This window comes from Taudactylus pleione, unplaced genomic scaffold, assembly GCF_031769625.1.
Source record: "Taudactylus pleione unplaced genomic scaffold, aTauple2 ptg000181l, whole genome shotgun sequence".
Classification (NCBI taxonomy): domain Eukaryota; kingdom Metazoa; phylum Chordata; class Amphibia; order Anura; family Myobatrachidae; genus Taudactylus; species Taudactylus pleione.
The window spans coordinates 10,774,989-10,791,998 of record NW_028284583.1 but is presented as its reverse complement, the minus strand read 5'-3'; the positions used below and the strand labels follow the sequence as shown (position 1 = coordinate 10,791,998).

Here is a 17,010-nt window from a genome sequence, read left to right as displayed (position 1 = left end):
GACAAGCGTGCGTCTGTCTGTTAAAGGGTGTTGTAACTCTCAAAGTGCTCCAAAAAATCAAAAATATTTTTTTAATGTGTTTGTGACTTGTGTGCGATGTAGCCACACTTGCATCCTCAAAGCAGCAGCGACAAGCGTGCGTCTGTCTGTTAAAGGGTGGTGACACCCTCAAAGTGTGCTACACAAACAATAAAAATATTCTTCTTCTTTTTTCTGTCTTTGTGAATTGTGTGGGCTGTAGCCGCACCTGCATCCTTAAAGCAGCAGCGACAAGCGTGCGTCTGTCTGTTAAAGGGTGGTGTAACTCACGAAGTGCTCCAAAAAATAAAAAACTATTTTTTTAATGTGTTTGTGACTTGTGTGCGATGTAGCCGCACTTGCATCCTCAAAGCAGCAGCGACAAGCGTGCGTCTTTCTGTTAAAGGGTGGTGACACCCTCAAAGTGTGCTACACAAACAATTAAAATATTGTTCTTTTTTCTGTCTTTGTGAATTGTGTGGGCTGTAGCCGCACCTGCATCCTTAAAGCAGCAGCGACAAGCGTGCGTCTGTCTGTTAAAGGGTGGTGACACCCTCAAAGTGTTCTACACAAACAATTAAAATATTGTTCTTTTTTTCGGTCTTTGTGAAATGTGTGGGCTGTAGCCGCACCTGCATCCTTAAAGCAGCAGCGACAAGCGTGCGTCTGTCTGTTAAAGGGTGGTGTAACTCTCAAAGTGCTCCAAAAAATAAAAAACTATTTTTTTTATGTGTTTGTGACTTGTGTGCGATGTAGCCGCACTTGCATCCTCAAAGCAGCAGCGACAAGCGTGCGTCTGTCTGTTAAAGGGTGGTGACACCCTCAAAGTGTGCTACACAAACAATAAAAATATTCTTCTTTTTTCTGTCTTTGTGAATTGTGTGGGCTGTAGCCGCACCTGCATCCTTAAAGCAGCAGCGACAAGCGTGCGTCTGTCTGTTAAAGGGTGGTGACACCCTCAAAGTGTGCTACACAAACAATTAAAATATTGTTCTTTTTTTTTCGGTCTTTGTGAAATGTGTGGGCTGTAGCCGCACCTGCATCCTTAAAGCAGCAGCGACAAGCGTGCGTCTGTCTGTTAAAGGGTGGTGACACCCTCAAAGTGTGCTACACAAAGAATAAAAATATTCTTCTTTTTTCTGTCTTTGTGAATTGTGTGGGCTGTAGCCGCACTTGCATCCTCAAAGCAGCAGCGACAAGCGTGCGTCTGTCTGTTAGAGGGTGGTGTAACCCTCAAAGTGTGCTCCACAAACAATAAAAATATTCTTTTTTTTTTTCTGTCTTTGTGAATTGTGTGGGCTGTAGCCGCACTTGAATCCTCAAAGCAGCAGCGACAAGCGTGCGTCTGTCTGTTAAAGGATTACATCGGTGACAGCATCCAAGTAGGCATGTCAGACAGTCCGTACCTGTACTGGCAGGAAAAAGAAGCAATTTGGAGGTCCCTGTACAAACTGGCTCTATTTTACCTGAGTTGCCCCCCCTCCAGTGTGTACTCCGAAAGAGTGTTTAGTGCAGCCGGGAACCTTGTTAGCGAAAGGCGTAGGAGGTTGCTTCCACAAAATGTGGAGAAGATGATGTTCATAAAATGAATGATCAACTCTTCCAGGGAGACCAGCCTCCAGAACGTACAGAGGGACCTGTGGTTCCAGCAGGGACGAATTAATACTCTGTGAGGATGAGGATGTACATAACACTGAAGAGGGTGAGGAATCTGTGGATGAGGAGGATGAGGACGACTTCTTGCCTCCGTAGAGCCAGTTTGTGCAGGGACAGATTAATTGCCAGCTTGTTTTGTGGGGGCCCAAACGAACAAATCATTTCAGCCACAGTTGTGTGGCAGACCCTGGCGCTGAAATGATTGGTTTGTTAAAGTGTGCATGTCCTGTTTATACAACATAAGGGTGGGTGGGAGGGCCCAAGGACAATTCCATCTTGCACCTCTTTTTTTTCTTTGCATTATGTACAGTTTGGGGCCTAGTTTTTCAATGCCATCCAGTCTGCCACTGCAGTTTCACGCCTAGATGGGTCACGTGTTTGTGCCGCCCACTCGTGTCGCTTAGCATAGTCATCCAGCTACCTCGGTGCAACCTTTTGGACATAAAAACACTATTGTGAGGTGTGAGGTGTTCAGAATAGACTGGAAATGAGTGGAAATTAAGGTTATTGAGGTTAATAATAGCATAGGAGCAGAAAAACCTACAAATTCTGTGATTTTAGCTGTTTTTATGCTTTTTTTCAAAAAAATACAGATCCAAAACACAAAACCCAGAACCCAAAACACGGAAGGGTGGTTTTGGCAAAACCAATCCAGATCCAAAACACGAAGAAAGATCCAGATCCAAAACCAAAACACAAAACACGAAAAGTGGCCGGTGCACACCCCTAATATATATATACTGTATATATAAAATTCATACACGTTGCAAACTTTAGGGATACATAAATCACAGATGTATACTTTGTTGTTAAAGGCTACATCATATACAAACTAATTTAGGGGTATATTTATTAAACTAATTTTGCAGGAAATCCCTCAAATTCTAAACATCCCCAGGATGTATGTAGGGTGTACCACAGAAGAGCTTCCAATCGCAAAAGAAACCCCCATACATTTCTATGGGAGCTGCTATGTTGTGAGATTTAATAAGCCCCTTTAGATACCGTAAGTCAATGTACTATAGACTATATGCTACAGATTGCACAATGTACCAATAGAGGGAACAGACGATTTTTCCAGCAAAACCGGTCAAAAATTGCCTGGTCCGCAGGAAAGTCCGGGTACTCAGAAAAGATCCGTTCTGCACATGTGTAGAACCAATTTTCTCTTCAAAAACACAGCCGAGGGGTGAGGTTGCACCTTGTCAGCTGAAGTACAGCTGGCTTCATTTGCATCAAAACCGACCACGTCAGTTAAGTGGTTAATGGGACTCCTCCCTGGTATTGGCCTCTTTCAGATATCGCGGTCTGATGGCTGTGCATGCACAGGGTCCTGAAGCAGAACATTGCAGGGACGGGCTCATATTGGAGCCCTTGTCCCTGTGTTATTTATTTAACCTTGTGGTACACAGGGCCTCATTTACTAAAGAGTTGTATCAGCAAAACGAGCGATAAATGTCACTGTGTATGATAATGGTGCTCCAGCCTATCAGCTCCCAACTGTCAACTGTCAACATTTATCACTCGTTTTGATGATAAAACTCGTTAGTAAATGGGGGCCATAATTTCTTATTGCCGCGACAAGTGGCAATAAAATATTCTATTTATTGGGTCTAAAACTTATAGGCTCCTTAGCCTTTTATGGTATAATTTAGATATCATTTGAATGTAATTTTTATTTTCACCACTATGCAAATAAGTTTTCCAAACAAAAGATAGGATGTATAAATATAAGACAATCTATTTTTATTACAAAATTGCTAATGTGAAAGGATTTTTACCTGCATTAACCTTTTCAGATAGAATTAATTGTGAATACATTTTGCCTGGACTTAGCAGTATTATTCATCAAACTGTACCTCTTATGTGCATAAAGTGAAAAAAGATGCTTTTTGTGATGAACCTAGAGAACTGAGAGGCTGCATGCTCATGCACATTGTGTCAGTCCACAAAATGGCTGCCTCTGATGTGTGTAGGTGATAGAGGCACTGTATTTCAAGGCAGATGTCAGTTACTAAGATGTAATGGAAATATATGATAAGACAGAAATGTTGGTTTAATGCTGTTTTTATATGAACCAGTAACTTAAAGCTGCACTACCACCTAAGAACATTTAAATTTGACACTTTAAAATTGCTATGGGGGGAAGGGGCAAGGAGCAGGGCCAGATTAAGAGCCACATGAGCCTGGGGCTGAAAATGTTCAAAGGCCTATACTGAGAAGGGGAGAAGCTGTGACCAGTACTGTGTGGGTGTGACCAGTGCCACATGGGTGTGTACACCCCCTACACTATCAGCCCAAATGTCTCTCTAAATATGTAAACGTATAAAAATGTGATAATTCTGCAAAGGAAATAGAAATACAATTTTAATACCTATGATTTATGGCCGTGTGGTCAGCTGGGTGGCTAGTCATCATCATGCTGTTATGATGTTGGGCCTATATCATACTTACCGAAATGGTCGGGACCCTCCCGAAAATCTGGTGTTGCTCCTGGCCCCCCGGAAGAGTGGGCATGCCTCCCAGCCGGCACCACGCGCTCGCACCCCCGCCGGCATCCACTCTCACCTTGCAATAGATGACCGGGTATGGGGGGAACTGATGACGCGATTTGCGCTGATTCGCGTCATCATGGCCCCACCCACGGCTACACAGTGCCGGTAATATCGGTAATGTGTAGCGGGGGCGGGGCCATGATGACGCAATCGTGCAGTCACGCCCCTGCCCACAAAACAGTTTCACGCCCCCCTTGCTGTGCCGAGCTGGCTGCCTCTCCAAGATGAGGCAGCCAGATTGTTGGCAAGCTTGGCCTATATTTATGTGAAGGCCTGGAGCTGTAGCTCCATCCACACCATTGTTAATATGGCCCTGGCGGGGAGGATGAGGGCCAGTTAGAACCCACTATTTCCGTGAATGCAACATCATAATAATCCTTCCTCTCACTCACCCCCTCTGCACTGGATCACAGAAAAAACAGGCCTGTTAAAGAAACCGCAGATTCCCAGGAAAAATAGCTGCAAAGATCAGCCCTTGGGGCTATAGAAAGTAGAGTGATTTAAGAAAAGCTACACATCACTGACAAAATCAAGGGATCTTTTGGATTTTGATATTGCTCAGCTACAAAGCCTATGTATGATAAAAGTGTTTTCATATCTTAAATGGATTAATCACAGTAATTAATTTGTGTAATTAGGGACTCTGGGTTCCAGAAGGTGAGAACCTAAAGATTCCTGTCGCAATTAAGGAGCTGCGCGAGGCCACGTCGCCTAAAGCCAACAAGGAAATCTTAGATGTGAGTATTCAACTGCAAAGGATTCTATTTCTTTCTCTCATTGTGGTCAGTATATTTTAGTTCACACTAAATCCAAGTTCTGTTGTCTGGTTGTATTCATTAGCCAACATAATTAATTTAGATTAATTTATGAAAAAACAGGTTTAGTGAAGTCTGCTATGTTTTGTTAAACTGAGGGTATGGCACAGTGTTACATGAAAAAAAGCTTCCAAATATATAAGGATTCAAATAGAATTCTTCATTCATATAATGTCTGGTGTGATGACAAATAAAACACTTCTCGGTTCCCACCATGTAGCATTTGCTAACCGCAATTCCCAGATCTTGTTTTTGGGAAGGGCATTTTGCAGTGGATTGCAACCAAATACCAGGCATACTTTTATTAGATCACAATGTACCTCCGCCATCTCCAAGATAAACAGTTGCAAACAAGACTTCGTTGTGTTCTATTTTCTGGAAATCTGTAAAGTGTGATGAAGGTGCAAACGGTATGTTTTCAGTGGTGGAGGCTTGGTGGCATGAATCCATGTAATACGTAAGCCCTGCTACACAATGCTACTGAGAATGAAAGACTCTTTGTTTAGGGCTTGCATTTAGTAACTACTTTGTGTATATTATAAAATACTTAATTATTATCTATGATATTATCATTTCTATTTTATACAAAGGCAGTAAAAGAGCTGTTCAATAAATTAAAGCAGTGTGGGATTAAGAAATGTAGGAGACCCCTGCCATAATGTTTCCTGGGGGTTTGGCGCCGTCCTATTGGTTGATACAATCACACCCCACCTTCCCTATTTTGACAGACAACTAATGTTGCCTCTGTTGCCGAGCCTATAATCTAGCTAACCCACTTGTATTATGCTCGCACTTGTCCCCCCACTTGTATTATTCTCACCTGACTGTCACCCACTGCTACCCTCAATGAGAAAGCCCGAAGCTGTCAGGAGTTGGTGGGACATACTTTAGAGGTGTTTCAGTCGGTTTGCATGCTCTACTCCAGATATCACTGCTAATAATGAAAAAAAATTAAAAAAAAAGGGCATATTCTTGTTGCCACTATAACATTAGTAGATTAGTTGCTGGTGATAGATTGTACTGAATAAACGCACGTTTCTTAAGGTGCATATCCACTACACGAGAGTGGAACCACTGTACGATTACAACATTGTAATCGTTCATTTGTTCACCATCCTGTGCAGTGGATAATGTGCCCACACTGAATGATATGTCGTTCAGTGCAGACACCCTCCCTCATCCCCGAACATGCACAACCTGACGATCTCGTCAGGTTGGCCTGCATGTTCAGGCGATGACAAATGGCGACAACGACCAGTGCAAACGTGCATCACTGGTCGTTGCCGGCATTTTACTGCACGATTAATGAACGATTGAACGAGAATGTTCAACCGCTCATTTTTCTCATCTAGTGGATACGCACCTTTACAGTCCAAAAGAGTAAAAATAAAGCCCCTGAGGATAGGATTATGTCTGTACAAGTACCAATTAAGAAGAATAACCGTTTTAGTTCCAGGCAGTAAAATGGTACGATACAGCCCTGCCATATCCATTCCCATTTGTTGCATTAAATAGGAGCTGGCCACATCAACCATAATTGCTTTATAGAATGAGCATAAAGCTAGTTATTCTTACTGACTCCACAGAACCACCCATTGTGCAGCCTGTCCCTGTGCAAATAATGGCATGCCATCACTTTCGGTCATGTGACTCTAAAGTAGGGTACAAACTGATAGATATATTACCCATGCCATTGAACGGGCGACAGATCTATAGTGCATCTGCTAATGTGTACAGCGGATATGTCTGTGTACGACATCGTTCACAGACATATTCCGATCTGCTGTGCAGCACAGCAGATGAAGATATATCTTGCTGATCTATCGTTTCATCTGCTGGTGTATACGGGCAATCAACTGATCTTATGTACACATGCTGCCGGGACCTGGCAGTGAGTGACAGCTCAACTGGGCGGGCAAACTTAAAAGTCAGCCCAGTTGTGACGTCAGACCCGGCACATCAGGTGGACGATTGGTAAGGGTGTATACACTTACCAATCATTAGATAGGTTGGTGAGTGTAACCAGCTTAAGGAACGAAATGAATTGGTTCATACATCTAAACTATTCACTGAGTTGGGGGGGACGGAGGTGACATTGGAAATATTGGATTTAGGCACATAAATACACATCTGAAGAGACCCACAGAAGATATGTTAATGATATTGTGTACTCATATCATATAAGGTGCTAACTATAAAAGTATTGCATGTAAGAATAATTGTTTATCAGTGTATGCCACGAGGAGCTGTATGATAGGTACAGTGTAGTACACACACAGACATAAGGGCTAGAGAACGTTTCTCTGGAATGTATCCTGGTGCCAGCCCAGCCTAGAGCTCCACAGATGTCTGAGTGTCATGCAAATAATTCACGACTTTAAGAAAAGTGCAAAAAGATCAGTGGCACCACAGGACTGCTCCACCATATAGCATTATTAGCATTTATGTATATAGGGGCAGCACTTTAAAATTAGCTTATAATTATGTACATATATCTTTAATATGGTGAAACCAACTAGAAGAAAATAGAATGCAATCATTTCAAAAATTCCCTATCCAACAATGTCAGAATAGGCTTTGCTAATTTTAATTACTATAATACAAAATTTTCAGTGACTTTCATGGACACATGACATTGTATTATGCTCAAAGATGTTTATAATAATAATCTTTATAAGTGTGATCTGGAACAGTTACGAAAACTGTTGACCAAGAAAAAGACATTGTGGGCCGACAGCAACCAATGTGCTTTTTGCTTTTATTTATAAGCTACTACAAGAAAAGTTACAGAATCACATTGGTTGCTTTCTTGTGCACCATCTTTCATAAATGTCTCTGAACACTTGCACAAATCGTGCTGACCTACTAATCTAAATAATTTCGGCATGTGATTTTAGAGTCCCTTTTCGGTTTTCTTATAGTATTATGTGTGCACCTGCGAAGCAATATAAAATGTAATTTTACTTATGGAGCATAATCGCATCCCACTAAGCTTGTCTGAATGGGCTCCCCATTATTACTGTTGAATGTTGTACAATGTACACAGCTGGCTATATCAGTGAACCCTCTTACCTTTATGTCCAAATAAGTGTTGTGCAAGTGAATGTAATAGAACAGAGCATCATTACAATCCATGTGTTTGCACTTGGATGTGCTTACTCTGCTGCTAGTAAATATCGCTATGTTCATTTGTATAAAATTCAGTCATTTTATTAAAATACATGCTTTATCGGGCTGTTCTGCAGCATGTCTTATCACAATGAAATGAAATGTATTATGTTATTCCCATAATCATGCCACACAAATGGTCATTGCCGATCGATGTGTGACTATGCACTGATAGATGGATGGAGAAGCACAATATACATTTATCCTCTAAAAACATAAACTACAGTATATGACTCATTCTGAACTGTGTCTTGTATCTTCATGCCAGGAAGCATATGTTATGGCCAGTGTGGAAAATCCCCATGTTTGCCGTTTGCTGGGAATCTGCCTAACCTCCACTGTCCAGCTGGTCACACAACTCATGCCCTATGGCTGCCTTCTAGACTATGTTCGAGAACATAAAGACAATATTGGCTCTCGCCATCTTCTCAACTGGTGTGTGCAGATTGCCAAGGTAAAGTAGCTACTAATACGGCTATGTCCTCTAATCAGCGTCATATAGCAAAAGTGGTTAATGCAGTCACATTAGCAGATGCCATGCTACAAATCCACATTTCTAAATGACATGTGCCAACAGCAGCCAGAACCATGTGCAGGTTCTGTGGCATGAACAGAAACCACTTGATCTGATCCCTTTTTGTCTGATCTCTGTAACACAGTGCTTGGTGAGCTCAATGCATTTAAAAACAGGCAGAGATCTATCTATCGAGTTGTTATCTATCAAGTTATTAACGTACAGAGCAACCTTGTCATAGTGTCTGACATTCACTAAACAGTACATGAAGTTCCAGAATACGAGATATTTGTGACTCTAAGGGAGATTGTGGTAACTTGCTAAGGTGAAAATGATAAAAGAGCACTATAAAAATGAAGAACATTGTTTCCTTATGCACATTATACTGGTGTAAATCGTCTATATAACTCTGATAATTACCATATAAACTTTGTAACTGTATATTTTGTGCACACAGACTTCTCTTTGTACAAGGTTCATGCTTTATAGTTGACAACTAAATTGTCTAATACTATACAGCATTTGCATACTTGATTGCGGTTAGGGGAGCGGGTCCATTGCTGTGGGATTTACATACTGTCAGGGTTTAAAATCTCTGCGTCCCTTTTCTACTTTTGCTGTTCCACTTCCCCTTCCATCATCATATTCATGGCCCCAAAACCCATTAGTTTGAAATACAAAGCACATTAAGAATTGAATAACATGTAAAACATGTATGCCTTTTTGCCCTATACACAAAATCTGGTTCATATCCTTTGTTCTGTTTAATACATAATGGTGCATGCAGATTGCTTGGCTTTATTACAATTTATAAATTGTTAGTTTTTAACTCTGTTAATGTTTGTACTTTCAAAGGGAATGAATTACCTTGAAGAACGCCGCTTGGTCCACCGAGATTTGGCTGCCCGTAATGTCCTTGTGAAAGCTCCCCAACATGTCAAGATCACAGATTTTGGATTGGCCAAACTTTTGGGAGCAGATGAAAAAGAATATCATGCGGAAGGTGGAAAAGTGAGAACGAAGACAAAGAAATGATATAAACATTACTAAAGTTTTGATATTGTCCCAATAGGGTATGTAGTTATGTGTCACAATCCCGACAGCAGAAAGCCGGCTAGGGATATATGATAGGCATCGAGATACCGACGCCTATCATAATCCCGATGCCGGAATCCAGGACGAAGCGGACCAAACGAGGTAAGTCTGGGGCGCCCGTCCTCTTAGCCGTGGGGGTGGAGGGTTAGGATACCCCGGGGGGATTGAGGGTTAGGCAACCCCCGGGGAAGGTTAGGGTTAGGCACCACGGGGAGGGTTAGGTTTAGGGTGCAGAGAGGGGGGTTAGGTATAGGCACCCCTGGGAGGAGGTTAGGGTTAGGAACTAGGGGGGGAGGTTATGGTTAGGCACCCCTAAGGGAGGGTTAGGGGGGGGAGAGGGGAGGGTTAGGTTACTTACCTGCCGCTGTCGGTACTTCCTCCCTTCGGGCAGACACTGTCGGGATTTGAACTGCCGGCATTTCAATCCCATTCCCTGGATAGATAAAGTGTTTTTATTTTCTTGGGTTCATCTAATTCATAAACCAGAACTAAATGTTTCTGACCTTCTTCTGCACATGAACTCATATACTAATACCAAGGGGTAGATGGTTTTCAAAGCCGCTGATGATCAGTGGCTTTGACCGATGAATTTTAAACATTAACAGAAATAAATGCTAAAACAGTCTGGCTTAGCATTAATTTATATTGCCACTTTAAATGCCAATCATTTGCAGCCTTGAAAAACTGACACATAGTAAATCTGCTCCCTGGTGTTCAGTCTAATGTTGGGTACACACTCACCAGATGAAATGGCCAAACAGGCGTCATGCCGACCGAGCGGCCAATTAGGTAAGCTATACATACAATTGGCAGCTCGATATGTCTGGCCTGACAACACAACTGGGTGGGCATTTAAACTTGCCTGCCCAGTTGTGATGTCAGTGTTGGCGTGTCCCTGCAGCCAGTGTACGGGTAGTTGGCGGGTCGCCCATACACACAGCCAGACATACAGATATATATATATTGAGGTATATTCATCCTGAGGACAGGGCTCTGCGCAGCCCAGAAACATTGATGCACAAACTAAGATAAAATATTTCTAAAAAAATCCTGGAGTGCCAGGTTTGATTTGTACGTGCGTAGTACTACCTAAGGACTTGTGTATATATATATATATATATATATATGAGCAGCTACCAACATGCATTGCTATACAGATATACAGTATATGCATCAGCTATGCTGCAGAGCCAAAGTGATATATCTGTGAACAACATCGTTCACAGACATATCGGATGTACACACCCGCCGATCCGCTACGATATATATTTCACTGTTCAAACTAACGATATATCTACAAGTGTGTACCCAGCTTTAGAGCACTTCCTGTGAAATCTCTACAGATGAGCAGCAGTTACAGGTGTGTCCATGGTGACCCGTTTTTTGTGTCTTGATCTATCCGGTAGGGCCAAGGCTATAGACCTTCTCTTTAGTCCATCAAACCCATACAGTACCATGCATACAGTTAAGTTGGATATCATATTAGCAGCTTCTAATGTTTCCTAATTCATGTGGCTTCATTTTTATTGGTTATCTGAGAATACACTTTTGGCTAAGTAGTCTTCTCTTTTCCCTAGGTGCCCATTAAATGGATGGCTTTAGAATCCATTCTGCACAGAATATATACCCATCAAAGTGATGTGTGGAGTTACGGTGAGTATTGTAAATAGAATTTACACTACGTAATAAAAACACATTTATCAATCTACATTTACACCTTACAGTTCAACGCATGATTTATGTTTAATTCAGATGTGATGTTTATCAGTTGTTCCATGTCCCCTACAGGTGTAACCGTATGGGAATTAATGACCTTTGGGTCTAAACCTTATGATGGAATTCCAGCCAGTGACATTTCAACCATTTTAGAAAAAGGAGAACGTCTTCCTCAGCCTCCCATATGTACCATTGATGTGTACATGATTATGGTGAAATGTAAGTTAATAATCCAAACACCCGCATAAATTGATTTGTCCATGGGTAAGCTAAAAATATAGCAATCTTTTTTTCTTTTCTATTTTTTTTTCTCGGGAGTTTGTACAGACATACGCCCAATGTACTGTGTAATGTATTGTGCCATATAAATCAAGCAGTGTAAGCAGTCCATTAGTCATCTGTAATATATGGTACATATATAAAACAAGATCATGGCCAGGCATCTCCTGTGTAAACAGTCTTATACACAAAAATGTTACTGCAGAAATGTGTTTTCTTTAACCATTTGGCTTCTTTAATTAAACAGGAATATGAGTCCAACATGCAGCTTCTGCTGTATTTCCAAACACTTTTTCTGTTGCATACCGGAGCAGGCCCAGCTCTGTAAAATACTCAATGTTTAGTAAAAACCTTTCTTCGCCACTGCAGGTTGGATGATAGATGCTGAGAGTCGTCCCAAATTCCGTGAATTAAGTGCTGAATTTACCAAGATGGCTCGTGACCCGACACGTTACCTTGTAATACAGGTAAGATGTTTCATATATTTGCTGTCTCTCAGCCCATGCAGGGAGTTTTATTGTGAGTGGGATGTAAAATTTGTCCTAAGCGTACTGTATACTGATATATATATTATTAGTTAAATTATGGAGATATAATGTAATATACATTTTTTTAGGGAGATGAGAGAATGCACTTACCCAGCCCTGTGGAGTCTAAGTTCCATCGCACAATGGAAGAAGATATGGGTGATATTGTCGATGCTGAAGAATATTTGATTCCACATCATGGATTCTTTACTAGTCCTTCTACATCACGGACACCACTTTTAACGGTACCAATGGATTATACTTATTGTAGTGATATTTTACTACAAGTTAGTTAGTAAAATGTTAGTCAGATTTTGGATGATTAGGCAAACTGGCAGAAATGTGCAGACTGTGTTTATTGCCATACATTGGCTGCATTATTGCCATACATTGGCTGCATTATTGCCATACATTGGCTGCATGTGCTGACAGATTGTGAATTGTATTTACTCAAGCAACAATCCACCCTTTATTTGCATCACTCAATATATATATATATATATATAGCACATTTCTACAATATGTATTTTGATTATATTGTTACATTAGTCAAAATATGTCTAGAAATGCACTTTCCCACAGAAGTGTGCCCTGAAGGTGCAAAGTACATCCCTTTCAAAGTATAGGTAAAGACCTGGTAGTGAAGTGCCTTTGTAGGGGAAAAAGGCTATAGCCTTCTAACACAGCAGAGAAATGTATATCTTGTTTTGGCATATTACTGCAAAACCAGATATCTCATGTATCCAGTCCATATACAGGAAGCAATTCTCAACTAATCCTTGTTGGAGTACAGCAACAACTAAAGGCTAGGTATTACTTGAGTGTCTATAAGGGACATTAGTTAGTGTTGTATCTTCAACTATCTGTACAGTTTCTCTTCATTGTTAGTGTACTCTCTTATTCTTTCTTCTTGCTAATCCTAATGTTATGAGCAGTGTTTTCCCCATGCAGTGAGCAGTGGTTTTTCCTGTTTTCAAGACATTTGACCATGATGTGAGCAGTGTTTTGTACCCTTTTACAGGGAAATGTTACCATGATCAGGAGTAGTGTTTCCACTTACAGATGTGTCGTCTTGTATCTTGCCTGATCGCGCTACAAATGTGCGTGCGAATCGCGCCATGCGACTTGCCGCGTCTGCGTGCGCTACACTATGCCATGCCGCGTGCTGCGTTTGCAATCCTATGGAGTCGTGGGTGCGACTGCAGCGTGTGTTCCCACTCACGGGTACGCATCTCTCCCCATGCATGGCACGATTTACCGTGAAAGTGACAAAGATGCAAGAGGGCACATCTGTATTGAGAATTTTCCTGATTGATTCTGAACAAAATTTCATTAAAATCAAATAAATTAACTTTTCAGCTTTTCTTTTTCTGTGCTTGGTTCTATTAGCTTTCATAGAGAAATATAATAGATGGAATAACTCCATCTAGCTGCAGCTCAGTCCCCACTCACAGGAGCACCAATTCATTGAACAGCATACAGTATATATCTAACAATAAGAGTAGTCCACAAGCGCTGCTAGGTTTGATGTAGATGTCTTATTGTTAGTTATTAGTTATGTACTGTATGTATCATGGCATTTTAAGTGCACATTTTGACAGGGAAATTTAGAAGGAATTTTGACCAGGACCAAACAGCTAAAGGAAAACTGGAATGTAAAAGTGGAAACAGTGGTTATGAGTGTCCTCTACTGGTCACAGTAAAGTTATCACACAATTGTCCCTGCATGGCCATGCTTGACCAAAATAGCATATTGTTCAACACTCTTATAGGCCTGCTCAATCATTAGTGCCCCTCAAGCAGTAGCATTACAAGGGGGGTGCGGGCCGCACCCGGGTGTCACCTGCCAAGGGGTGACACCAAGGTGCAGGCTCCCCCTCAGTGACAGTAGCCGGGTGCTGCACTGTAGAATTAAGTGCAGCACTCGGCTCCTGTCACAGTGTGGGGGCCGGCACTGCCCGCACCTCCGGCACCCCCCACTACCCCATTGTTAAGTTACTTTATCCACAGGCCGGGGACCGGATTTGGGTTCCACTTCCCGTTGGCCACGTTTGGTATACTTAACAAGAACCAATTAAAATAATATGTTATTTTTTTCCTACTCCAACAGGGGCCATCTGTCAGAGAAGACAGCTTTATTCAAAGATACAGTACAGACCCAACAGTCATTTTAAATAATAGCATGGATGAGGATTTCCATCCTGTGCCAGGTTGGTAGCTGTGTTATATACATAAAAATAAATATATGAAAACATGTAGCATGATGATAAACAGCTGGGATTATATGTATCAATCTGCACATGTATAGAATTTAAACAAATTAATTTGTGCTCTGTTTATAGTACAGTAGCTGGCTTCTGCTGTAACACTATAGTGTACAGTATACAGTCAGAATTGTACCCCAGCCTTGTGCAATCACTGACGTACCTGCAAAAGAGCTCTTTAACTTTGAAGTGGTCAGGAATATTTGGCCTAATGCTAAGCAGATTTATCCCACGTAGTAGGTCATACATTTATTGTCCCTTTATAAACAGAATAGAAGTGAACAATCCTGTCACACAAAAATGGATGTGTTTCATTTATACAATTTTAAGCTGTATGGGCCATTCAAAAAGTATACTTTCATTGGTCAAATTTACACTTTTACTTTAATTTCAAGAGTAATTCTACCTTCCAATGACATTAATTTGTTGGCTTCTTCCAGCTATTACTACTATATACAGTACATTAATATTTTCCTCCTCGTTTCTTTGTATTATTCCTTGTATTGTTTATATCATTGCCTGTGGACACAACACAATTGTGATATATTTATACAATTGCTCTGCCTGGTGATATAAGTACATGGCTAAAAAGCACAAAACGATATTAGAAGGTAAAAACATAATTTCTTTACTTTGCATGAGTGGCAACCAATAAGGTCATCTGAAGATGGATAGTGTCATAATAGGACGCCATGACTACCACATTTTCCTGTTTTAATGAAATGGCAGTATTCATTTTAATTCACCCCACCACCCACAGTGGCCATTTGCATCTCCCCTCGGTGAACATGTGTGCTTATATACAAAGTGGTATATTTACTGAAGTGCAGGTTTTTATAAGTGGAGATGTTGCCCATGGCAACCAATCAGATTCTACTTTACATTTGTCTAGCACCTTCTAGAAGATAATAGCTAGAATCTGATTGGATTCTATGGGCAACATCTCCAGTGGCATCACAAGGGGGGTGCGGGCCGCACCCGGGTGTCACCCGCTGAGGGATGACCCCAAGGTGCAGACTGACACTCCCCCACAGTGACAGGAGCCAGGTGCTGCACTGTAGTAGTAAGTGCAGCACCCGGCTCCTGACACTGTGAGGGAGCCGGCACTGCAACACAATGCAGTCAGCACCCCCTGCACCCCCTCCCAATAATATAAAAAAACGAGACGAGAGGGATCGGGCCGTGAGGCCACGCCCCTGTACCACGAGGCCACGCCCCTTCGCACAAGGCCATGCCCCATTTTGGGGGGGGCTCCCCACACCAGGTGACACCGCGGGGAGGGACGCCACTGAACATCTCCACTTGTAAAACCCCTCACTTTAGTAAATATACCACAAAGAATAGTTCAGATATGAGTGCACCATAGGGCAATGTGTACATATGGCTATAGGGGTGTGATCTGCTCTAGTTAACATCTTAAAATTTGTTGCTATGGTTATAGCAACTTTGTTCATATTGCACCATTTTATTAACTAAGTGACATTTATTGCTTCCAAAATGATTCACTATTTTTTGTGTGTTCCTTTTCTTACATTAGTAATGTAACTGCTTTACATGAAATACTTCAGTCTTCCTATTATTTAGCTTGTTATTACATGACTATATTTCTATACTTCAGAATATGTCAATCAAATGAAACCAGAGTCCGAGATCTTGACGACAAATGTTTACCATAATGTACTTTCACCAGCGAATACAAAGCATCACAATGGTAATTACCAGAATTCCAATGGCAACAGTGTGAACAATCCAGAGTACCTGAACTCAGGTCATACCTTCATTACCCAAGTGGAGAATGACTATCCTTTCATCTGGGAGCAAAAAGTAAACCAGCAAATAAGCCTGGATAATCCTGATTACCAACAGGACTTTTTCCCAAAAGACACAAAAATCAATGGAATTTTTAAGATTCCTACAGCAGAAAATCCTGATTATTTGCCACTGGCACCAAATAATGACTATATTGAAGCCTCAGCATGACTACAATTTGATGGTAACATTCCTGACATTCTGCCTATTGGAGCACAGCTCAGTTCAAGGGATAATTGTGTAAAATGGACCCTGATAAAATAAGCATACACTACAGTACTTATGAACTTTTACCTGAACCTTGAAATATATTGGGATGTACAGTATAGTCCTCATTGAATCATGCTGTAAATTGTTCTCTTCTGTTTTGTTCCTAATAACAAAACACATAACACTTTAATATATATATATATATATATATATACATACATATATATATATATATATATATATATATATATATATATATATATATATATAGACAATTTTTTAAATCTGCAACAAATACTTTTCAATTCCTGTGGGTTATATTTTTTATAATGTGTAAATTTTGTTGCACCTTTTTGTTTTACGTGTGTTTGTCCAACTTGAATG

General features: G+C 41.0%; 1 protein-coding gene across 1 annotated transcript in view; it reads left to right on the top strand.

Moving 5' to 3' along the window:
- Positions 1 to 16,800, top strand: part of EGFR (epidermal growth factor receptor) — a 231,328-nt gene extending 214,528 nt beyond the window's left edge. The window contains exons 19-27 of the mRNA XM_088476057.1: positions 4,868 to 4,966; positions 8,481 to 8,666; positions 9,582 to 9,737; positions 11,399 to 11,474; positions 11,610 to 11,756; positions 12,186 to 12,283; positions 12,433 to 12,588; positions 14,454 to 14,553; positions 16,226 to 16,800. Coding sequence (XP_088332183.1) covers positions 4,868 to 4,966; positions 8,481 to 8,666; positions 9,582 to 9,737; positions 11,399 to 11,474; positions 11,610 to 11,756; positions 12,186 to 12,283; positions 12,433 to 12,588; positions 14,454 to 14,553; positions 16,226 to 16,587 — 1,380 coding nt within the window. The 3' untranslated portion in view covers positions 16,588 to 16,800. The remainder of the gene's footprint in view (positions 1 to 4,867; positions 4,967 to 8,480; positions 8,667 to 9,581; positions 9,738 to 11,398; positions 11,475 to 11,609; positions 11,757 to 12,185; positions 12,284 to 12,432; positions 12,589 to 14,453; positions 14,554 to 16,225) is intronic.
- The last annotated feature ends 210 nt before the right edge of the window (positions 16,801 to 17,010 follow it).